Source organism: Neofelis nebulosa, chromosome 9 (genome assembly GCF_028018385.1).
Source record: "Neofelis nebulosa isolate mNeoNeb1 chromosome 9, mNeoNeb1.pri, whole genome shotgun sequence".
NCBI classification, from domain to species: domain Eukaryota; kingdom Metazoa; phylum Chordata; class Mammalia; order Carnivora; family Felidae; genus Neofelis; species Neofelis nebulosa.
In genome coordinates, this window is record NC_080790.1 from 140,412,177 (window position 1) to 140,436,853 (window position 24,677).

At 61.7% G+C, this 24,677-nt stretch overlaps 1 protein-coding gene across 1 annotated transcript in view; it reads left to right on the forward strand.

Annotated features, from left to right (window-relative positions):
- The first annotated feature begins 2,382 nt into the window (after positions 1-2,382).
- NTSR1 (neurotensin receptor 1) overlaps positions 2,383-24,677 on the forward strand; it is a 47,643-nt gene continuing 25,348 nt past the window's right edge. Inside the window, exon 1 of the mRNA XM_058686174.1 lies at positions 2,383-3,856. Coding sequence (XP_058542157.1) covers positions 3,143-3,856 — 714 coding nt within the window. The 5' untranslated portion in view covers positions 2,383-3,142. The remainder of the gene's footprint in view (positions 3,857-24,677) is intronic.

Genomic DNA, 24,677 nt, shown 5'->3' on the forward strand with positions numbered 1-24,677 from the left:
GCAGCCCCCTCCGGGGCCCTCCTGGCTCTCGCTCTGGGCTCCGCTGTCTCTGCGACCACACGCCCAGCCCAGGGGGCCTCAGGGCAGGGGCAGCAGGTGGGCTGGCCGGCGGAGACCCTCTGAGCCCCCGTGCCTGGGTGCCCGACACACGTGGGCATGCGCACGCGCACACACGTGCACACAGACCCCGTGAGGGGCGGGTGCGTCACCAGGAGGACGGGAGGGGCGAGGGCCAGGCGGCGAAGCTCCAGGGGCCGGGGGCCGGACGGCCGGGACGTGCCCGCAGCCGGGATGTGCCGTGAGCACACGGGCGCCCGGGCGGAGGGAGGCTCCCCGGCCCCTCGGCCGGATCGCGCTCACGCTCACACCTCGCTCACACTTGCACGTGTGTTGCCCTATTTTTACAAGTTTCCTTGGAATGCTGTACGCTCTGCAATATATGCCATTTCCACGCCACGGATGAGAAGATCTACAGCGAACACTCACACACACACATTACGCTTCCTCGGTGCCTCCAAAGGAACGTTCTCCCCCCGCCCCCCGCAGGAAACATCATGATATACCGACACGGTACTGCCGTTAACTTTTTCATTTCTAATTTAGAAGATGTCTCTTGCCAGCAAGAGCTGTCCGACGGTGGACGGGGCCCAGGGGAGAGAGAGGCACACCTGCAAAGCAGAAGGGGCCCCACGGTGCTGGTGACCCAGGGACCAAATTCCTGTAGCCAGAAAAACACTCCTATTCCCCAACCAGGACCTTCACTCCTGAGATGGGTGAGTACCCCCCACTTCCCCCACGGCTGTGGGGTGGGTGGCTCGGGGGCCTCAGTGCACAGGGGACAGCCGATTCCCGCCCCCCCCCAACACGTAGCATCCGGGGCATGGGGGCAGGGCAACAGGCCCCCGCTCCCCCAAAGCCAGCCAAGTACCAGGCTTCAGCCTGTCAGCCTGGGGGCCGGGCACCCGCCAAGGGCACGGCCGGTCACCCACAGACACAGCCGGACCCAGGATCAGCCCTCCCCGCACCTTGCCAACACTTTCTTTAAAGGGTCCCAGCTGTTTAGGAAGTGTTCACGTCAGGGGAAGTCAGAGAGAAGGGGCCAAACCAGTTGGAAGGTTCCGGCCTCCGTGCCGTCCGGGCTGTCAGTACGCAGAAGAGTGGTTCCAAGCCGGCCGCCGGGGAGCCCCCCCGAGGAGGGCCTGCCACCCTCTTTGTAGAACGAGGCCTTCCAAGTGACATTTCCTCCACGGTTTTAAGCAAATGCCTTGTCCTAATATTTGTGCTAAGTTGACTTTTATGATTTTTTAAGCTCCTAGGCTGGCTCGGAAAGAAATCTTTGAAAAGAAGACCAGCTTAACGGAAAGGTCAGGGGTTTAAAAACCAAACAGTGAGCTTAAGCAGCTGGGCCAGGGCACGTCTCCACCAGCAACGTCCTGAGCAGCTTTGGCTCCTGGCCGGCAAAGGGACAGGCCCCCGCGGTCACTGGCTGGTCCCTTCCCCTTGGGAGGCTCCTGGGAGAGGCGACCACACCGCACGGGCCGTGGTGGGGCCCTGTGTTACCTGTGTGCCGAGATAGCAGCGAGCCCCTGGCACGGCAGCGTGGTCTGGCGGGATCACCTCCTTTTGTGCCCCAGCCCCCAGACCCGTTTACTTCGTTGGTGGGCTTGTCTTCCAGAGAACAAGCTCAGCTAACCCGGAGGGGTTCTCCTGCAACCTTTGTCGGCCGAAGCCACCACACCACCTTCAGCAACTCCCACCCCGCAGGCGTTTGCTGAGTGTCCACGGCGGGCCAGTGCAGCCCGCGTGCGTGACAAGCCCCCGCCCCAGACGCCCCAGGGAGCATCTGTGCAACCGCCATTCCCGTGTTACAGATGACAAATTGAGGCACAGAGAAGCTAAAGCCGATGCCCAGGTACCACGTAGCAGGGCCACGATCAAGCCTCTTATGCTGGCTTCCGGCGAAGAGACGCTTGTGGTGTCTTTGAACGCTACATTTTGAAGCGCGTTTTTTTCTGTGCTGGGACCCCGGACGAGACCATCAGGTTCCGCGGACCAGGCCGGCCCACAGCCAGTTCACAGAGGAACAAACACAGACCCAATGCACTCGCCGTGGGCAGGTGTGGGCCAGGGTCTGGGGTCTGGGCAAGCTTCTTAGGTCTCGCTCCCTTCCTTCAACCCCCTAGGCCTACTGAGGGTTCCTATTAGCACAGGCAGCCGGGTCCACACAGGGACAAGGCCAGGCCTTGACTGTGACCCCCAGGGCCACCCTTCCCAACCCCCCTGGGCCTGGGCTGGGACCATGACCTGTGATGATCAAATCCAGGCGGCCATAAGGTGGGGGGGGGGGGGGGCGGGGGGGGGCGGGGGGGGTGCCCACCCGCCCCCGGGCACCAGGTGCAGGAACCCAGCCTGCAGGGGGAGGGTGCTCTCTGCCCCCCTCACTCACCACTCCCACCCAGCTGTGCTGGAGGCCGCCTGGGCGCCCACGAGGGAAGGGCAGCGCCCCAGCTGCGCCAACGGGGCTTACCTCCCTCACCCCTCCCTGAACCAGCTACAAACGACCAGGGGGCAGTTCCCTTCCTGGGGCAGGTGGGGGGCCCGAGAAGTTGGGAAGGCGGGGAAGGAGGGGCGTGCCCTGGGAGAGAGAGGTGCCTGGAGAGAACCGCTGTCCCCTCCCCGGCCCCCGGGGGCCGGGCGGGAGCGGCACTCGGGCGGGGCGGGGCGGGGCCGAGGCCCGGGCCGCCCCCGCCCCCGCCCCGCCCCCGCCGCCGGGCGCGCAGCGCCGTCGCCCGCTGAGCCGAGGCGCGGAGCCCGGGAGGGCGCGGGCGCGGCGGGCGGTGTGCGCGGAGAGCGCGCGGGAGGCGAGCGCAGGCGAGGGAGTGAGCGCGCCCGGGCGGCCGTGCGTGCGCTCCGCTCGGCGCCACAGGCTCTCCGCGCGCCCGGGACCCGCGGGGTCCGGAGGTCGGGGGAGGAAGCCCGGGCCGGCGGGGAGCGGGAGGGCGGCCCGGCCCCCCGCCCCCCTGCGGCCGGCGCGCCTCGGGCGCTCCGGGTGGCGCTTCCGGCTGGACGGCGCGCCCGCTCTCGGTCTCGCGCCCACCCCGCCGGCTTCCTCCGCTCGGTCCCCGCCGGCGCCGCGCCCACCATGCGCCTCAACGGCTCGGCGCCGGGTCCGCGGGGCGCGCCGGGCGCCAAGCCCTTCCCGCTGCCACCCTCGGGGCTGGAGGCGGCGCTCCTGGTCCCCGGCTTCGGTAACGGCTCGGGCAACGAGTCCGAGCGCCTCCGAGCGGCGCCCAGCAGCGACCTGGATGTGAACACGGACATCTACTCCAAGGTGCTGGTGACCGCCGTGTACCTGGCGCTCTTCGCGGTGGGCACCGTGGGCAACTCGGTGACGGCGTTCACGCTGGCGCGCAAGAAGTCGCTCCAGAGCCTGCAGAGCACGGTGCATTACCACCTGGGCAGCCTGGCGCTCTCCGACCTGCTCATTCTGATGCTGGCCATGCCCGTGGAGCTGTACAACTTCATCTGGGTGCACCACCCCTGGGCCTTCGGCGACGCCGGCTGCCGCGGCTACTACTTCCTGCGCGATGCCTGCACCTACGCCACCGCCCTCAACGTGGCCAGCCTCAGCGTGGAGCGCTACCTGGCCATCTGCCACCCCTTCAAGGCCAAGACCCTCATGTCTCGCAGCCGCACCAAGAAGTTCATCAGTGCCATCTGGCTGGCCTCGGGCCTGCTGGCCCTGCCCATGCCCTTCACCATGGGCCAGCAGAACCGCAGCGCCGACGGCCATCACCCCGGCGGCCTCGTGTGCACCCCCATAGTGGGCACCGCCACGATCAAGGTCGTCATCCAGGTGAGCGGCCGCTTCGCGCGGGAGGAGGGCTGGGAAGAAACAGGGGTCTCGCGGGGGGGCCACGGTCGGCAGGCTCTCCCTCAGGGAAGCTGCGGGCTTCTCTTTCCCCCACCCCAAAAGTAGTTTCCAGTCTGTGTCCCCCTCTGGGACAGCGCGCTAGAGAACGTCACCGGGAAGTTTTACTCGGAAGCTGGGAAGGAGATGGGGGGCAGGGGGTCCTCAGGATCAGCCTGCCCCCCTCTTCCCACCTTGCACTCCAGAGCGGCCAGACCTTGCCCCCCCCCCCCCCGTCTCATCCCTCCTTCTATCCAAGGGGGCTGGGCCCTCAGATCAGCGAGGTCTCTGAGGGTCCACGGATGGACCTCAGACGTCTCCAGACCCCGGTGTGCATGCCGGAGGCCATTCCTTTCATCGGCTTCTGAAAAGGTTGTGTGACCCCAAGAGGCCGGGTCCCTCTCCTCTGCAGCAGAGCCCCCGGGGGTCAGCACTGCTCCCCCCCCCCCCCACCGGGCCTCCTGGCTGCTCTGCCCCCTGCTCACAACTTGGGAGGTGGAGCCGAGCCTGATGCCCTGTGGGGCCGGTTCCTTAGGTAAGCCTCGGTTTTCCCGTCTGTGAACCAGGGTGATCACAGCCGTGGCCTCAAGTGGCAGAGGATCGAGGAGGAAGTGTGTGGGAAGGGCTTGCACGCGGCAGCGGTCAGGAGCACTGTCTCGGTGGTGCTGGTGAAAAGTTGCTTCTGCTGGGAAGGGCTTCCGGCATGTGGGCGTGGTGGCGGGTGGGGGGCCCGCGTGAGGAGCCCGAGGGTCCGAGCAAGGTGTCGCGAGAGCCCAGGCGGGAGCCCTCCCCGGGAATCGGCCCCGACAAGGCCTTCTGGCAGGTGGGGGGTTCTGGCCCTGGAGACAAGGTTTCTCAGGCCAGGACAGAAATGCCACCATGGACGGCGTCATGGCCCCGGGACCGGGTAGCCACGGAGGTGCAGGTGGGGTGGGGACGGTGGGCGGGGCCGGGGGCCACTGTCCCCATGGGGCTGTCCTTCCACAGGGCCCGGCAGGACTCACGCTGGGAGTGGGGTAGGAACTGTCATCTGTATGTCACTCCCTCGGCTCTGGCTGACCCACCACGAGTGGCCCCCCGACACCTGCACTGAGAACTTGTGGCCACGGGGTCCCCTGCGTGGAGAGGCACCCCCACCCCAGCCACACGTAGCAGGGAAATGAGTAGAGCCCAGCCGCCTATCTGCACAGGAGGCAAGGGCACGCAGGGCCGCATGCAGTGAACGGTGGGAAGTTGTCCCCGCTCCTCCCGGGGCCCGAGTCTTCTCCCTTGCTCCTGTCTCGCTCGGCTGGGCCCCGGGGCCACTCCCGCCTGCCTTTGAAGGTATGTTGTGGCCGTTCAGGTCAGCAAGTCGAGTCAGTAGCACTCGCTGCCCCTACCCCAGGAGACGCCTCCACTCGGACCCCCGCCCCTTTGGCTCTCGGGGGTCTTGGCCGGGAGCGGTCGGGTTTGGATCATCAAAAACAAACCACAGCAGAGCAGACTGGGCACGTCCCCCCCCCCCAAAGCGTCCTCTCCATTGGCCCCACGCTATCAGACGCCTCAGTGACACTGCTTCACCTCTCAAAGGGTCGTCTCTCCGAGTCCCTGTGCTCAGAGGGTGCCACACCCACACTGCCCAGGGCATGTCATTCGTCCAGGATGTCTGCTGAGCACTGACTACGGACAGGCCCCACTTCTGCACCCACGGACATAGTGCTGCCCCAGCATTTACCAAACGCTCGCTGGCTTCCTGACGCCCCCCAGATCGGCCGCAGCCTCGTGCTGGGAAGGACTGATAGGGCTCACTCCAGGCGCCCTTCCCTCCGTGCTAACGGCCGAGAGCGGACGGCAGGAGTGTGGCCGGGCCCTTCTACACGACCCCTCCGTCTCAGGAGAGGTGCCCCCGGTTGACGTTCCCCCCTCGGGCCTCTGGGCCGCTTGGCAGGACGGGGGGTGAACGTCCACTGGCTTTTAAGCAGCGACGTCTGCCCGGCAGGGGCTGGGTGCTTGTGTCCATCCGTGCGTCGCCCTCTCACCGGCCATGGTGGAGGTGTGCAGCCGTTGGCCGATCGAATGGTCCCTCTTTCCAAAACGGGGGCCTCTCCCAGCCTGTGTGTCCCCCAGGAGGCCACCAGCGTCCCCCCCCCCCCCCCCCACCGCCCCTCCCCACCATGCGCACGAGCCCATGCTGGGCACTTACATGCAGAACCTAGTGCTTAGAAATGAGGTGGTTCAGTCAGATATCTGAGCAGCTTAGAACAATGATTGCCGAACACGTCTTGGCGTTATCTGAGCAGGTCGCCTAGAGCTGGGCCGAGGGGAGCTTGTACAGAGGGCAGGGCCACGGCCGGGCCAGCGGAGACCCCAGGCCCTGGGCCCCGAGTTGACAAGGGCGTCTGGCAGGAGGAGCCCACGGAGCCTGCCACGTTCCCTAATCTGGTCCCTCCTCTGGCCCTAGGAGGGAACTGGACTCAGTCTTTCCAACGCACCGTTGGTTCCAGTGCAGCCGTCCTGAGTGAAAGACGCGTGTGTGCCAGCCACCGAGGGGCCCTCCCCTTAGAAAGCTCCTCTGAGAACCTTCGCCTCCCCCGTTCGTGCAGGTGTCTGCCCGGGGTTGGGCAGCGGGCCGCACAGGTGGCCCTGCTCCTGTGGATCTGCCCTGGGCCGGGTCGTGTTTGGTCCCACGCAGCCCTGCCGGGTCCCTGCTCTGACCTCAGCCACACCCTCTGTTGCTGCTCGGGTGGGATGCCGATCCCTCCAGCGAATGCGTCCTGAGCACTGAGTGCGGCGAGTTCCAAAGACAGTGAGCCGAGGGGACCGGTGACCAGGGGTGGCAGACGCCTGGGGGGGTTGTGCGTCTGGTTCAGATCTGACCTGGCCGGGGGCTTGTCCAGCCTCATAATCCCGGCGGCCCTCAGCCTGACCCAGGACTCAGCAGCAAATATGCCGCCTGCCCCAAGGCGGTCGCTAACCTGGTCGCCAGCTCTGCCTGGTGCCGGCCCCAGCTCCCTAGACTCATGTTGTCCCCATGTGTTCTCCCAGTTAGAGAAGGAGGGAGGGGAGGCGCTGACCTCCGGACCAGTGTTCTAAAGCCTGGGGACTGTGGCCACGCGTAGGCAAACACATACAGGTGCACACACAGAGACACATGCACAGACATACATGCACGAACGTGGAGATACCCAGAGACACACGGGCGTGCACACGCATGTGCATCGACATGCAAAAAGGCACACGCAGACACGTATGTGCTTGTATTACACATAGACACACGTGTGTGCTTGCACACAGACGCGTGCACAGACGCTTGCACACATACATGAGCACACGTGCACACAGGTTGCACACGCACACACACACACAGACACATGCACACGTACACGAGCACACGCAGCTGTACTTCACCGTGTGCCCGTGCAGCATCCTGTCCACACGGCAGGCTGTCTGTGCAGCTCAGTTAACAGCAGGTGGTCTGGGAGGCCCCATCTTTTCCGTCAAAAGTAGGGAGGCCTCTGTGCTGCTCGGGGCACAGGATCTGGGGGACCGGCGTGTGCAGCAGGCTGGTGAGGGAAGCTCAGAACCCATCCTTCTCTAACAGGTGCCGTGCGCATCGGCCCCCAGGATCAGGGTCACCCCAGCCCTCAGTGCTGAGGGGCATGACTGGGCAGAATCCCAGGGACCCAAGTGAGCGCTCACGTGGTGCCCCGAGGCGGTCTTGCCCTGTCCCTGGCGAATGTCCTGGGGGCGGTAGGGCCTTGCCTCCGGGGAGACCTGGTTCTGCTGGTTTTTGGTAAATGTATGGTCTCTGTGATGCTCAAACCAGCGGCAAAGTGTGTCCGCCCTCGGAGAAATCTGCTCCATGGGCAGGGCCAGAGGGAGCCCGGAAGCCTCCCGGGGCAGAGTGACCCCGCGCGCATCGCCGTGCCCGGGCGAGGGCAGGGGCGGGGGAGCTGAGGCGGGGACGGCCCCCCCTCCGAGCGCAGGGCAGGAGCCGGGGCGCCTGGTGGGCACCAGCGAGGGCTCTGGAGCTGTCACTTCATTGTTGCTGTTTCCAGCCCCTGCGGGCCTCGCAGCAGCTGCGCGGCCGAAGGATCCTGCTCCTGGGGGCTCCCTGCTCCTTTGTTCACCTTCCTAGACAGGCGTGTCCCCGGCAGGGATACACCGTCTTTCCCGAGGAGCAGGGGTGTGGGGGAGGAGCTGGCGCCCCGCACCCCCCTGCCCAGAGCCGAGGCAGCTCCGTCACACGGCCCTCAAGGGCTGACGTGGCTCCGCGGGGGCAGAGGCAGCCAGGACCTGCCTCCACAAAGTGGGAGAAAATTGGATCCAATAAAATTAGACCAGGAGGCATTTTCTCAGGGCCTCTGTCCTGTGGCACCTCGATTCTCCGTTCCTGCCCCTGCCTGTGAGCCACAGGCCCGGTGGTCGCGGCCGGCCGGCCTCAGTGATGCTGGCACTCTCGTGGGTAAAGGGTAGCGAGCCGCAGGGTCCCCACCAACGTGACAGTGCAGTGGGGGACGTGGCGGATGCCAGAGTGCCCAGCTCCCAGCTGGTACCATCACATCCCCCCACCCGGGACACTGAGGGCGCAGCGGCCCTGCCAGAGCATGGGTCCCCTTCCGCCTCCTAAATGAGGGACCTCCAGAAATCAGGGCCAGTGCCTTGGGGATTAAAGAGACGGGGCCGGTAAGCCCAATGCGGGGTTTCCAGTTAGACGCTGGGCCGGAAAGGGCAATCGCCGTGAAGGCTGCAAGCCAGCTGTCAAAGCCGGGCACTGCCCAAGGGCAGAGTGGCCACCGAGGGAGGACAGGCTTGCAGGACAGGCGGTCCTGGGGGGGGGGGGGGTGCCTGGCAGCGGGGGGGAGGGTATCCCACCTGCTCATGATGTCGGGGCTGGGGGTGGGGAGTGGGGCTTTGTTTCCCTCCAGCACAGAAGGAACAGCCACACACCCCATCTGGTCTCCCAGCGGCTTGTGTTACGAGGAGAAAAGGCATCTGAAGCCTTTCTTGTTTTCCATTGTGGTGACGCACACACAGCAGATTACCGGTTCAGCCGTCCCCACCGCCAGCACTCGGCCGTCAGTCGGGAAGGGCTCTGCGTCCCCATTAAATCTCGCCCACTCCCACTTCCTGGGTCCAGGTTTGACTGCTGTCCGCCCTCGTCTGCGGGGTCTCGGGCCTTTCCTTGCCCGTGAAGCGTCGGGGTCCCCGAAGGAACGCGCTGAGCGAAAGCAGCACCGTCAGAAAACCACCGACGTTCCAGAAAAGGGACAGCACTGGGGACAGATTAGTGGCTGACGGGCTGGGGGCAGGGTCGACTTTGGGCCATCAGTGTCCTGCCTCCTGACTGGTGTCCCTTATGTTCAGGGGTTTTATCAGAGCTCGTGGAGCTGTGGACTGAGGGGTAATTTCATGACCGAATTACGTGTCAGTGAGTGCGTCAGGAACCAAGCTGAGGGCGCTCGGAGACCTCACCCCGTGAAGGCCCTGGGGGGCGCCAGGTCCCCTCTCATGGTCCTCCTGAAGGCCCAGTGGCCCGGAAGGACCCGAGGGGTCCTGGGAACATTCGCGGGGAGCTCAAAGCCCGGCAGCCCCGTCTCCCCTCCGCTCGCACCAAGAGCCAGGCAGGTGCTGGGGGCCCAGGAGGCACAGGGGACGAGGGCCTGACTCCCACACCCAGAGGAGCACAGTGTTGCCGAGCTCACGGCCCTGGGCTCCACCTGGGCCCCGGAGACCCCTGCCGTCCCCAGCAGCCACCGGCAAAGGTGCAGCCACTAGGGGCCGTGTGGCCGGCCCGGCCTGGTGCCATCTGGTGAGGGCCGGGCTCCTCGGGTCCAGCCAGGAGGCTGCTCCCCTGCAGCCTGCGGGACCGCACCCCTGCGTCATCACCCTGGGCTGGTGTGGGGGCGGGGCGGGGGCAGGGGGGCAGTAGGGCCCCTCGGGGGCACGCAGCACGGAGGCCTCACTGCTGGCCAGCCGTAGGACCCTGGGCAAGCGACATGACCTGCACCTCATTTCTTTGTCCACCAGCTGCGGGTGGCGGCTCGCGGCCCAGGGAGTCAGGACACTTGGGGTGCTTGGGACGGCCCCGGGCGCCGTGCGAGGGCTCCATGACGCGCACACCACAGAACAGTGGCGTTCGTGGGGAGACCAGGACCCCCGATCTGTGGTTTTAAGGCAACAAGAGCTGCTCTCCTCCCGGGAGGGTCCCCGTCCCGGGGCCGGGAGCTGTTTCTGTCATCCGTGTGCATCCACGCTCTGGGGGTCCTCGTGCACCCCCCGGGCCCTGCCAGAAACCTTTATTTTAAAGTTTACCTCTAGAGGGGCTCCTGGGGGCTCAGTCGGTTAAGCGTCCAACTCTTGATTTCAGCTCAGGTCATGATCTCGCGGTTTGTGAGTTCGAGCCCCGCATCAGTCTCTGTGCTGACAGCTCAGAGCCTGGAGCCTGCTTAGGGTTCTCTCTCCTTCTCTCTCTCTGCCCCTCTCCCGCATGCACACACGCTCGCTCTCTCAAAATAAATAAACTTAAAAAAAAATTTAAGATCTACACCTAGTAAAAATCACTTTCTTTTTGCTTCCTTCCAAGTTCTGGCAAACGCACACAGCCCCGTAACCGCAGCTCAGAGCATCGCGGCCAGTCTTGTCGCCCCAAAGCCTTGTCTTGTCCTGTTGCTTTGGGGCAGGCATGCCCCGTCCCAGGATCTGTTTTCCTCCCAGCCTCGCGCCTTTTCCAGAATGTCACGTAAATGGAGCCTCACGGGGCGTCACCTCCCGAGTCTGGCTTCTGTCACTTACCACGGTGCTCGCTGTTGTCTGAGTCGAGAGCTCTTCCTCCTTTTATGGAGGATTCCGTTGAAGCTTGGACCACGTCTGTGTATCCGTTTGCCGGGTGAGGGGCACTGGCTCGTTTCCAGTTTTGAGCAGCAGCTCGCCCTCGGTTCAGGCTTCAGTATGAACGTGCGTTCTCATTTCTCCGGAGTGAATCCTGAGGAGGGAGCCGGGTTGCCGGGTCATACGGGAGGGTGTTCGACCTTTTAGGAAACGGCCAAGCTTTTCCCAAGTGGAGGTGCCGTATGGAACGTCCAGGCGCTCTGAGGCTGCCCGCACCTGCTGTCGTAGGCGCGACCCTTGTTTTCCTCTAGCCCCCAGGGGTATGCCGTGGGACCTTGAGGTTTGGTTTGCGTTTCCCTAATGATCGGTGCCGTGGAGCGGCTCACCACGCTCTGTCCACGCCTGTGCGCCTTCTCTGACATGTCGGTTTCGGTACCTTGCCCAGTTTTTATTTACGTATTTTTTTTCATTTTTAGTGTTTATTTATTTTTGAGAGAGAGAGAGAGAGAGAGAGAGAGAGAGACAGAGCACAAGCAGGGGAGGGGCAGAGAGAGAGAGGGAGACACAAGATCCGAAACGGGCTCCAGGCTCCGAGCTGTCACCGCAGAGCCCAGCGCGGGGCTCGAACCCACGAACCGCGAGATTCTGACCTGAGCCGAAGTCGGAGGCTTAACCGACGGAGCCCCCCAGAGGTTTTAAACTGACTTGTTTTCTTACTGAATCTTGAGAGTTTTGCAAACTGCATACGAGTCCTCTGTGCAGATACGTGCTTCGCAAGCATTTTCTCCCCTGTGGTTTATCTGTGCATTTTCTTGACCTTGTTTGTCACAGAAAACAGCTGTCATTTTGACAGACTCCAACTTATCAGACGTTTTAACGAATCACACTCTTGGTGTTGTGTCTAGGAATTCACGAAGATCCCCTTCCCCGGTTCCTTCCATCATCTTCGTCATTTATGTTTCACATGCAGGTTTATGATCTGTTTTGAGTTCATTTTTCCACAGGGTGAGCTATGGATGCTTTTCTTTTCTTTTTACATATTCACATCCAAGTGGTCAGTGCCGCTCGAGAAAAGACGATCTTCTCTGCGCTGAAGTTTTTTGACACCTCCATCAAAAGTCACCTGACCTCCCGTGCGGGGCTCTGCCCAGACCTTCCTCTGTCTGCGTGTCTGCGCCGTCCCTGCCCCCAGACTGCCTCCGGCACCGCAGCCTTCTGGGGGGTGGTCCAGACAGCGGGCTCCTCGGTCCTCCTGTTCTTTCCCAGAAGCGCTGTGCTACTCTCGTTCCTTTGTTTTCTATGCAAATGTTAGAATCAGCTTCTCAGCGTCCACAGAAACGCCCACAGGGGTTTTGATTTAAACTGGGACAGTGTATGGCTCAGTGGGGGGAGACTCGGCATCTTAACCCTGAGACATCTGGTCCCCAAGTACAACGCAGCCCTCTGTTCGGTTAGGTCCCCTTGGCCGCGGTTACTGTGCCTCTGCCGGCACACAGATCCTGACGTGCTTGGTATTCGTGTTTGGGGTTATTGCACACGGGCTTTTAAAATTTTTTCTCTTTCCCGTCGTTGACGGCCAGCATAGAGAAATGTGAGTGGGTTCGTGGGTTGATGTGTGTTCTTGTGACCATGGTAAGTACACGTATGGATTCTGCAAATAATTTTGTAGGTTCCCTGGGGTTTTCTGTGCAGGCAGTCCTGTCGTCTGTGAATAGAGAAAGTTTTATTTCATCCTGTCCAATCTGTATGCCTGTAATTTCCTTTTATTGCCTCATCGCACCGGCTGTGACTTCTGATATGTAATCTGAGCAGAAGAGAAAATCTCCCGGCCTCGTTCCTGATCTTGGAGAGAAAGTGTTTGTGCTTTATAATTAATATGAGGTTTTTTGTTAAGTTTTTAGTAGATGATCTTTATCAGATTAAGAAATTTCCCTTCTATTCCTAGTTTGCTGAGGGTGTTTATCATGAACGGATGCTGAATTTTGTCCAATGCTTTTTCTCCATTATTGGTGTGATCGTATGATTTTTCTTCCTTAGTTAATACAGTGAATTACATTGATTAGTGTTTTGTTGTGGTAAAGTGTATATAATATAAAATACACCATTTTAGCCATTTTTAAGTGTCTGTTTCAATGGCACTGAGCACACCCACATTTCAGTGTGACCGTCCCCACGACCTGCCCTCAGGACTCCTTCGTCTTCCCAGACGAGAACTCGAGAACTCGGTCCTCACGCTGCCCACCCCTGCTCCTCCTGCCCTGCCCCTGCCCCATCCACTGCCCCCACACCTGCCCTGCCCTCTACTTCTGTCCCTGTGGACACAACTACTCTGGGCGCCTTGTATCCGTGGAAAATGTTGACTGATTTTTAATGTTGAACCAGAGTCACATTTCTTTATTTTTTTTTTTTCAAATTTTTATTTAAATTCTAGTTAATTAAGTCGATATTGGTTTCAGGAGCAGAACCCAGTGACTCATCACTCACATACGACACCCCGTGCTCGTCCCAACACGTGCCCTCCTTCGTGCCCATCCCCCATCTAGCCCGTCCCCCACCCCCCTCCCTCCATCAACCTCAGTTTGTTCTCTGTATCTAAGTCTCTTATGGTTTGTTTCCCTCTCTTCTCTTCCCCCCCTTCCCATACGTTCATGTGTTTTATTTCTTAAATTCCATATATGAGTGGAATCATATGGTATTTGTCTTTCTCTGACTTACTTTGCTTGACATAATACTACCTTCTAGCTCCATCCATGTCGTTGCAAATGGCAGGATTTCATTCTTTGTGATGCTGAGTAGTACTCCGCTGTATATAAACACCACATCTTCCTCATCCATCATCCGTCGATGGACATGCGGGCTGTCCCCATAGTCTGGCTGTTGTCGAGGATGCTGCTGTGAACATCGTGGTGCGTGTGCCCCTTCAAGTCTGTATTCCTGTGTCCTTTGCCTAAATACCTCGTCCTGCAATCGCTGCGTCGTAGGTCGACCCCAGCCTCACGTTTCTGGTACAAACTCCACCTGGTCATGTCACGTATCGTCCTGTTTGTATGTTGCCGGATTCGGTTTGTTAATACTTGGTTGAGAATGTTTGTGTGTTTGCTCCTGAGACACATTGGTCTGCAGCTTTGGCTTCTTGTATGTCTTTGTCTGGTTTTGGGGTCCGGATAATGCTGGTTTCATAAAATGGTCTGAAAAGTATCTGTTCCCCTTCTATTTTCTGAAAGAGATCGTGTGGAATTGGTAGTATTTCTTCTTCAAAGGTTTGGTGGAATCTTTCAGGGAACCCGTCTGGGCCTGGGGTTTTGTTGGACGGGTTCTGGCCGTGAATTCAAGGCCCTTCCTAGGTACGGAGAGGGTCCGGGGTACGTTTCTTCCCAAGTTTGGGCAACTTGTGTCTTTCAGGGAATTGGTCCATTTTCTCTAAGTTGTCAAATTTGGCGGCTTGCAGTTCGTGGCTTGGCTTTGTCACCGGGTCCACCTGTGGGGTCTGTAACAATCCCTTGTTTTTTCCACTCCTGATATCAGTGGTCTGTGCATTCTCTTTTCTCCCCTGCTCGGTACGGCCGGTTTACCCGTATTGTTCCTCTTTTTTCGATTAACCAGCTTCAGTGATATTTCCTGTTGTCTTTCTGCTTTCGTCGTATTTATTTATGTTCCCGTCTTCGTCTCCTTTCTGTGCCTGGTCTGGATTTAATCTGTTTTGAGCTCCTAGACTTCTCGAGGTGGAAGCTTAGACTCATGATTCAAGGACTTATTCTTTTGCAGTTTAAGCATTTAATGCTACAGACTCCCTCCCAAATACTGCTTTAGTAGCATTTCAAAATTTGCAAAATGGGTTCTAATTCAGTCTAACATGTTTTCTGATTTCTGCTGAGATTTAATTCCCTCTGCTCTTTGGACTGTTTAGAATCGTGTTGTTTAATTTGCAAACGTTTGGGGATTTTCCAGATGACACTTTGTCATTGATTTGTAATGCCATATGTTTGGAGAACATGCTTGTGCGATTTCACTTCCCCAAAGGGGTTCACGTTTGTCCGACGGCCCCGAGTCCCGGTCTGAGCTGGCGAGCGACGCGTGTGCCCTCGCAGGGCATGCGCTCTGTGGGGCGTATCACTCTCTGAGGGTTGATTTGGCTGGCCACGCTGTATTGTTTAGTTCCAAAATTCCCACTGGTTCTCTCCATCCATTTCGAGAGAGTTGGCTTACCTCAAGGAGCATGGTTCCAACACCTGCCCTAACGCCCTTGTCTGGGAACACCTTCTGCGTCCTCCTGAGGGCGATCTGCGTCGTCTTTTCCAGAAGACTTAGGTTTTCCCGGTTCCTTCAATATCAAGTAATTTCGGATTGCTTTCTGGACACTTAGAATATTGCCGTGGTATCTGGGGGTGATTTAGAACCCTCTGGAAGACGTTGAGGTTTTCGGTTGAGTCTCGTCTTTGGTCAGGGAGCCTGTGAGAGCTGTCTGGTGGCGGTGGCTGTGGCGTCCGTCCCGTCCGCGTGCCCTCCCCCGTGTGCCCACCGTTCAGGGTGTAGTCCTGGTTCTTGGAGGTGGTTTATGTCACGGTGCAGTTTTCAGGCCCTTTACTCTGGCTCGCTAGGTGTGTCCCATACATGTGCAGGTCAAGGGTAACCCCAGGACTGCTGTCGATTCATGCAAGAATTGGGGGGCCCCTTTTCCCACTGTCTCCTTGCCGACACCTCCTCCCACGCTCCATGGTTTCCAGAGATCCCTTTCTTAGTCCTCTGACTGGGGCGCCAGAGAATTCCGTTTTATTTCCCCCACTGACTTTTTTAGGTGCACTTGTCTCTATTCCTGTAACGGCTGCTCCGGGGCCATAAACGTGCATCCTTAAGTTATCGGCGTCTGATAGAAATTCACATTATACCCGTTCACACCTGACACTTCCCACTTCCCGTCGCTCACCTGGAGGTCTGTTTTAGCCGATTGCTTTTTTTTCTTAGCAGTGGGTCACATTTTCCTGCTTCTTTGCATATCTAGTAATTTTTTATTTCTACTGGGCGTTGCAGATGATGCGTCGAAGAGACTCTGTGTTGTGTTATCTTCTTCCGAAGCGTGTCGGTTCTTGCTTTAGTGGGGCTCTCTGTTGCACACTGATCATCTCGGTCTACACTTGTCCGTGCAGCTCTGCAGAAAGCCCAAGCCCTTCTAACTGGGGAGGACCCCACCGTAGACTCAGTGTCCCCTGTGGGTTTTGGAGTTGGTTTTGAGGCTCAGATGAGTCGCGCGTGGCCCTCCCTCTGGGGCGTGGCGCTTACTCCTAAGGTGCGGGCTTGCTGGCACCCGAGCACGACACTCCATGTGCCAAGGATGCCTCTCCCCTCCGGTGCTGCCAGAATGCCAGCCATCTCCCGGAAGGCTGTGTACACGGCCCAGCCCGCCCAGAAGCCACGGAGAGCCCCTCTCAGGCTTCTGAGGACCCCCACTGTGCAGGATACCCCCCCAAGTGCCTTCTCTGCAGATTTAAACCGCTCCCGTGGCCCCAGTTTTTGAGTTCTGCCTCTTGACTGGAATAGCCATGCTCCATCCAGACCACCACCCCCCCGCCACCGACTCCTAATGTTGCAGTGGCGAAAACACCCCCAAGAAGATCAACACGTGACCGCGGGGCTCACCTGGAGAGTTCCCCCGCCCTCAGCCACCACAGTCTTGCACTGCGGATTGTCCAGTGTGTGAGAACAATAGCCCGATGCTCTGTGTACAACTTCATGGCTGTTTATGACAGCGGATTTAGTCCAGCGCCCCACGTGGGACGCATCCCTGGAGTTGAAACACTGCCTACTTTCAAAAATATCCCAGGCAGCTTATGATAGACGACTTGGGTTCAAAGGAATTATTAAAACAAAGTTGCAGAAGAATGGCTAACAAAGAAACATAGTTATCCCAGGAACACGAAGTTGAAGATGGCCACTGTGTTCCAGTGAATCCACAGAAGCTTATGAAAGAGTGACATTATTTGGACTTGAACGTTTTTAGCTCCTTGTCTGCTAAAAGGTGATTTTATTGTAAAGTTCAGTAAGTCTCCCTTGACATATTTAAAGGTTAAGAGCATTCTTCAGAGACTTTTGTGCTCTCATAACTCAAAAAAACACTTCCTCTATTTAAAAAAAAAAAAACACACACACACACCATTTTCAATCTCCTGAAGTTCAGAGAGTCCTGGGGCTGTAATAATCCCCGCTCGGGAGTGATTAAGTTGTAACCGCTCACGGCAGGCCGGGGGCTGCATAACTTCCCCGCGGTCTGTCAGGACTGCGGAGCCGTAGCCCCCGCGGCTCGGGCCCAAGTGGAAGCGCGTCTGGGTCATGTCACTCGGGAACCCCAAGCATCGGGACGTCCAGGACTCGCCGATGGGGCCAAAATCAAAGATGAGCTCATTTGTAGCTCGTCAGGCGCTGTGCCCAACAGGATGTGCGCGGCTGGAAGCTGTCGAGGGTCGCTATTTATTGCCTGGGGATGAGGGAGAAGCGATCGCACCTGTCCTCACCCCACTCCCAGGATCCCTGGCTCCGGGCTCCCCTGAGCTCCCAGCGGCACCCCCGCCCCGGGAACCCTTAAAGGAAAGGAGCACCAAGTGGGGGCGGGAAGCTTTCCAGCCAGTTTGGACATGCAGCCTGGAGACCCCCTTCTGGACTGTCCTCAGGGTGGGGAACCCTGCACAGACCACTGGCTCCTCCCTGCTCCTCACTCCCCCACCACCAGTGGGGGGGAGACAGGGCCAAGCCCCGGAAAAGCGCTCAGACTTCTTCGAAACCAGCTTCTGGTGAACCTCACTCCCTGGCGGCCCCCAGGCGGTCCGCCCATCTTGCCCTGACAGCGGGCCAGGAACACAGGCACCAGGGTCCAGGGCGGGAGGCAGGATAATGCAGACAGGAGCACCCTGTGAGGAAGGCGTCGAGCAGCTGGGTCCCTGGCAGTCCTGGGTGGCACTTGCAGCGATGCCCCCGTGAGGCGGGAAGGGGACGTGACCAGCCCACAGGCCCCTCTGTCCCCCCACGGGCTGGCACGATGCCTGGGCCCCAGACTCTGCCCGGCCCCGAGGCCCATTTTGCTGAGGCCAGCCGTCCTCCCGGGAGACTTGGGCCCAGCTGGGGGCCACGGGCTCCGCCCGGGTGCTGGGCGGAGTTAGAGGAGGACAGGGCACTTGCCACGCCCGGGCCTGGGCTTGAGGGGCAGTGGTCTTCTGGGGGCCCTTTTGGCCTCCGAGGCTCGGCAGATTGGGAAAAAGTCCGAGCCGGCCACGCAGGCTGCCACACAGACGCTTGAGCGGCGACCTGGGGTCGGGACGCGCACCCCCGCCGAAGACGCTTTTCTGGAACGGCGAGGCGCCTCTGAGGCTCCCCGTCACACGCGCCCGCCGACGAGGCGCAGATAATCGCAGGGCATTTAGGCAAAGTGAGCACCCGTAAAACCTCTGCGATTCATTTTCCTGACAGCTTGTTTAAGAGACGCCGTCTAATGTGTTAAAAATACCTACGTTTGTGTCGGATCTGAGATCAGCTAGAAGACGCTCAGAAAGCGCCAGCGAAAACCACCGGGGGCAGAGATTCCTGTTTGGAAAAGGCTCTAACCCCAAACACCTCTTCTGCTTCCGCCTGTCGTGAGGGCCACGGAAAGTGCCGTGGGTCTCGGGAGCCGTGTGCGCGGACCCTGGGGCCACGGTAGCGCGGGACCGCGGACCATGCTGCTCAAACTGTCCTGTCGCAGCTGTGGAGGCCAGAAGTCTGAACCGAGGTGTGGACAGGCCCTAGAGGAAGGTCCCTCCCGCCCCTTCCGGCCTCTGGTGGCCCCAGGCGTCCCTTGACCCGTGGCTGCGCCCCTCCAGTCTCTGCCTGTGTCCTCACGTGGTGTCTCCTCTGTGTCTGTGGCTCTCCTCTCCTGTCGCAGGGACACTTGTCATTGGACTCGGGGCCACCCTAAGGCAACGTGATCTCATCTCAGCGTCCTTAACTGCATCTGCAAAGACCCTTTTTCCAAGTACGGTTCCACCCGCAGGTTCTGGGCATCGGGGCCTGGACCTACATTCAGTGTCCACCAGTAGCCCCACTGGGCCACAGTTCGTGGCCAGAGGCGGAAGCCGGGCCAGGGCTGCCTGTCCCAGCGGGGGCTCGCTCCCCGCGCACTGCCCGCCGGGCCGTCTTGCTCCCGGGTGCAGACGCAGCACTCTGTCCCCTGAGCCCTTGACCGGCCCCCAGCTCCAGGCCCGGGGCCCCCTGATAGATGCACGGGGAGGAACAGGGAGGAGCGGGTCCAGAGCTCACGGCCCTCCGATGAGAAGGTCCCGATCGTCCCAGCACGACGGGGCTGTGCTCTGAGTGTCTTCAGCTGAGGAAGTGCCTCTGGCCCCCCTGCAAGGATTCGACCCCTGGTGGGGGTGGGGGGCGGCATAGGGAGGGAGGGGACCGCAGCTCAGGCTCGCCAAGGGCCCCCTTTCATCCGTAATCTCACGAAATGCTGGTAGTGACCCTGGGGGGCTGGCGCCACAAATCCGTCTTCCCGCCAAGGCAGTGGCACGTGATGTGGCATCCGTGTGCCCCTCACCCCAGAACCCCCACCTTCTCTGTTGCGCCTGCCCCGAGTGCCTCTCTCCCTTCTCCTGGCCCTGCCCCCCACCAGGCAGGGCCCGCGGGAGACCCGGGAGGAGGCAGGTGCGCTGGGGCACATGTGGCCTGTCTGCCCCTGCCTCGTCTCGGGCGCTGTCTCCACGTGCACCTGCTGGGCTGTCGCTGCCCGTTCCCCTGACCCTCCAGGCTGCAGTGGAACGGGCTTCCCCGGCACAAGCCTCAGAATCCTGCGCCAGCCCCGGCCAGTTGCCCTGCCTGCCCACACCTTGTCCTGTCGTCCCGTCGCAGGAAGCTCTCCCACGTGCCAGCCCCAGTGCGCTGACTGGTTCCTGTCTGACTCTGTGCCGGGCCACGAGCTCAGATGGCTTTCACGGCCACACAGGGGACAGGCACCTCTGACGGTCGGGCTGGCCACGGCAAGGGGGTATTATGTTTGTGGTTCTGGGGCCCAGCCTTCCTGCCCCAAGCCCATGACATTTAGCACAGGTGCAGGTCACTGAGTTTGGGTCAGGGTCCGTGAAGGTGCCTCCACGCAGCCACCGTGAAGGCCACAGGGACGTGCGTGCAGAGCAGGTCTGGGCTTAATTCTGGGACCGGCACCGGGGCAGCTCTGACGTGCTGGGTGGGCCGGAGGGCAGGCATGGATGCTGGGAGCGTGGTCAGGGGGTTGCTCTGGCCCAAAGGCAAGCTGGAAACGTGGGGGGCCAGGCATTGAGGCCAGGGTGTGGTCAGGGCCCCTGTCTCCCTTCAGCCCGGGGCACGGGTGCCCTTGCCACCCACAAGAGCTCCCAGCCCCGGAACAGGAGGGCTCCAAGGCCCTGTTCCAACCACTGCCTGCGCCTCAGCGGTTCCCACAAGAGCCCAGGGATCTTCTGCTCTGTCCCAGCCCCCAGGGCTTGACCACACAGGAGCCACATTTCACCAAGACTCAGCCGGGTCATCAGCACGTGGCCACTGGCCACCTCCTCCCAGCCCCCAGGCCGGATGCTTTGGTTGGCGTTTAAAGTGTTTAGAACCAGTTTCAGCCCTTTCTGGGGGGCCTCCTGCTGACGTTTAGTGGAATCCTTCCCTGACCTTTGTAACTAATTCACGAGGTAGGTGGAGCATTGGATCGACACTTGCCCTGACCTTGTGAGCTGGGGGCAGCACAGTTAGAGCCCCAGCACAGGCCAGGACGCAAGCAGGATGGCTCTCCAGGGCCCCCCCTCCCCGCAGCTTGGACCCCCACTTGCGGGGATTTTCGCTTCCATCGGCAATAAATTAAACGTGTTTTCATTCAGCCGCTGTTGGAGAGGGGAGCCCAGAAGGACGGGCTCTTTATGAAGAGAACTGCACAGCCTCCTGGCCTGGGGGGTTGGAGGCGACAGACCCCCGGCCGCCCCTCCCTCTGCATCCCGTGTCCCCCCCAGAAGGTAGAGCTGACGCCCCCTGCCCCCTGCACGCCGGTCCCCGGAGAATCCAGCTGTCCCATGCGGGGCAGGCCGGTAGAGCCCAGGCGTGTTCACAGGCGTCGAGGGCTTTCTCCGTTTTTTGGCTGAGTTGGGGGCCAGTGGTGCTATCTCTACGGATAATGGGGCCACCTACAGCCCGGCCAGAACTCCAGCTTGTGCCCTACGGCTGAGCAAAGCTACAGACACTGTCCGATGCTCAAGCCGGCACGGCCATCCGCACGCAGGTGGCCTGCAAACCAGCTGCTGCCTGTGGGTCGGTCCCCTGGGTCCTGAGTCCAGTCGGGAAACCGGCTGGAGGGCGGGGCTCTGGTGCTCTAAGGAGCGCGTGGCGGGAACGAGACGCCTTCCCTGTGTTCACTGGTCCAGAGGGCGGTGGCTCGGAGCCCTGGGCCGGCCGTGGAGTGGCCGTCACAGGCAGCGGGGACCTGGGTCCCCACAAGGACACGTGTCCCGGGTGGCTGCAGGGAGGGGCTCAGGCTGCAAGTAGAGGACCCTGAAAGCCTCTACGGCGAAGGGCCCAGGCCCAGGCGGCCAGGGGCGGGGCCTCCGTCTACAGGAGCCTCCCGAGGGCCAACGGGGGGGGGGGGGGGGGGGGGGCGGGGCCCGGCAGGCGTGGGTGTCCGAGAAGCTGCCCGAGTCAATTCGAAAGGGGCCTGGGTCCTCCCGAGGGGTCCAAGGAGAGATGTCGTCCCAGACCAGCCGGGTCTGGGTCCTGGGCAAGGCCAGCAAATGGGCCAGGGGACAGAGCAGCCTTTTCTGTGTCCTGGGCCCCTGGTTCTGTGACCGGTGCAGGGCCGAGCCAGCGCCCGCCCCCCCCTGTGGTGCTCACTCTGCAGTGAACGTGCGGGCCCAGCACAGCCCTGGGATTTCCCAAAGCCGCAGCACGTAAGGGCCCAACGGGACCCGTGTGGCTCTTTGCCCCCCTCCCAGGGCTCCCTGCGAGGACAAGGGAGAGCAACGTTGACTGATGGGCAGGGCGGGCTAGAGCACGGGGAGGGCTTCCTGGAGGAGGGTTGAGCAGCTTCCACGTCTGGGAATGGGGGTGGATTACTGTGCCCCGTGTGCTCCCCACACCCAGTGCTGGGTGCAGCAGAAGGCAGGTTTGGGCTCCTCGTGTCCCCCCCCCCAAAAGATGCCCACGTCCCCCCACCTGCTCAGCTGGGCCCGGGGTTGCCACCTCCACGAAGCCCTCCACCCCTCCCCCTCACCATCCCCGTGCTCTGCTTCCTCAGTGACGCAGCCCTGAGCCCCGGCGTGGGGCCAGCAGGCGACCAGAGCTCATCTCGGGGATGGACGGCCGGACGCCCCACCCGGGGGTGAGTGAAGCTGGCGTTTTCAACAGTCCGCTCTTGCGGATTCGGACCGTCGGGTTTCTAAAAAACGGCAGAGAGCTCATTTCTCAGCATCCTCTCTGCAGAGCTGTTTCTGTTTCAGTAAGAATTGAAGCCGTTTGTGGCCTTAGCTGCCCGCCAGCCCTCAGACCCCCTGCCACACGGGGCCGGCCGGGCGCTCGGTGGAGTGCACGTGGGTCTCTGTGTGTGAGTCTTGCTCAGAGAAAGGGGAAGAAAGAATGTCCGTGCAGGACGAGCTGGCTCTGAGCCGTGCTTTCTCTGCCGAGCGGATGGCAAGGAGTCCCCTCCGGCGGTCACAGACCGGCCATGTGCTCACCCCGCCCTGAACTGCCTCTGCAGGGCGCTAACACAGCGGTCGCCTGCCCTGGGGTCAGGACGGCGGCGCCTGGGGGCAGGAAAAGGTCTCGGGGTGGTGCTGAGGCGGAGGGGCCCCCCAGGGCCATCCAGCGACCCCACCCCACCCCTCCCAACAGCAGTCAGGTAAGCCAGTTGCAAGAGCCAAGGGACAGATGTCCGGCCCTCGGCCCGTCCGCACGGGGACAGCTCTTGGGGCTCAACGCTGAGATGCGACCGTGTCCAAACGTACACTCAATGCCCCTTCCTCAGCCCAAGCGGGCTGTCCGCGCAGCCCCAGGAGGGGGCGTTGCAGGGGGCAGGGGACCGGGCTGGGGTGGGGACAGCACTCCCTGGAGCCCCAGGGCTGACCCATCGGGGAAGGCTCTGTGGTTCCCAGCCCCTTGGAAGGGGGTGACACGAAGGGAGAGCTGAAGGAGGCCCACTCCTCCTGCTCTGGGGCAGGGGGGCTGTGGCGAGGGGCTCTCAGGATCGCAGGGTGGGGCGGGGAGGGACCCTCAGCCCGATCCCAGGGGGGCCTGGACCAGAGGCTGTTCCACTCTCACGCCAGACCCTCATGGCCAGGAGTGGCTCAGGTCAGACAGGGCGGTGCCTGCAGCAGGCCGGGCCTGAGCCCTCAGCATGGGGAGGCCTCCGTGTCCCCACGGACACCTCTGTCCGGGTCCCCGCCCAGGCCCAGCCCAGAGGTCAGGCCCTGCCCAAGCCCAGCCTCGGGTAGCAGCACTCAGCGCTCAGAGGGTCTGTAACGCCTGCCAGCAGCCGGGGCAGAGCTCAGGGTGACCAGCAGCCAGGTGGCCGTGTGGCCTGGGGGGCAGGGGGAGGGCTGTGGTGACATCTGAGGGAGGGAGAGCACCCCTCGGGTGGGCCTGGACATTCTGAGTCCCTGCCCGTGGGCCTCAAACGTACAGCCTCCCTGCCCTGGTCCCGTGGGTACAAGGGCAAGAGTGGCTCCTGTGTTCCGTCGGGCTGCTGTGCAAGGCCCAGGACCCTCGGCCCCGGCCCTGGCCTGAGCCTGAGAAGCTCAGACAGCCATCAGCCCTCGGCCTCGGCCAGGCAGTTGAGCTCTCGCCTTCCGCATCTCCAGGCCAGGGGCAGTGGCTGGGGTGGGGGGGTGGCAGCGGCCGGGGGGCAGTGCCCACCCCGCCTGCAGGGGCTCCAGGCCTCGATGTGGGGCTGGGAGGTTGTGCAGGAGAAGCCACGGCCGGCTGGGCAGCTGACTCGATGCGGGGGACATCCCCGACCCCTCTGTGGGATCTGAGCTCGGCCCAGCTGGCCATGGGTGGGGAAGGGGCAGCAGGAGCTGAGCCCCAGGGGCCCTGTCCCCTGTGCCCGGGACTGAGGGCTTCCTGCACGTGAGGCTTCAGCGCTAAAGCCGGTATCTCGGGCAAACAGGGCCGGTGCCCCCGCCAAGGGCCAGGGAGGGGGTGCCCACGCTGGAGCTCGTTGGGCAGAGAAGGTTTGAGGTTTAGGTCTTAGCTGGCTTGGGAACACGGCCCTGGCAGGCCGTGGAGCTTGGTGACGAATGCTGAGACGCCCCCCTGAACTGGCCCCAACGTCAGGCCCCACCCTGGGCTCTTGGTGATGCTGGTGCAGGTGTGAGGGCACCGTCCCACCCCCACATCACAGCACTGTCCCCCGTAGGACCTGGGGGGGCAGATTCTCCCCCAGCAATGTGCTTTTTTGCAGGAGGGCCCTATCCTCGGATCGGGGGTGGGGGGGTCTTGCGGGCAGAGGGCAGCGGCAGGCCGGATGCGGTTGGCGGGGCCCCGGATATGGTGAAGGGAGAGAGAGGAGAGTGACCCTCCTGTGCTCAGGAAGCTGGCCAGGGGCTGTGGGGGGACGGGCGGGGGCTCTGCCTCGGCTCTGTCAGACGCCTTTGGTCCCTTCAGGGGCCTCTGGAGCCATCGGCCCAGACACATCTGATCCCGCGCCCCGGGGCTGGGGGCCTGGGGCGGGGGACGGACCGCACCCCTCCCCAGTCAGGCGGACGTGACGGACCGGGCTGTCGGGCACCATCAGAGAGACGGAGCCCAGGCGGCGGGGCTGGGGAGAGGCGCCCCATGCCCACTGCAGGGGAATGGCTCCCGGTGTCTGGTCGGGGCTGGGCGGGCTCACCTGTTCGCACAGAGGCACCTGGCAGCTCCTGGCTTAGCTTTTGATGCTCTGACGTTGTGCCCGTTTTAAATGAAACTGGATGTGTCCCGAGGAAGGTGACCA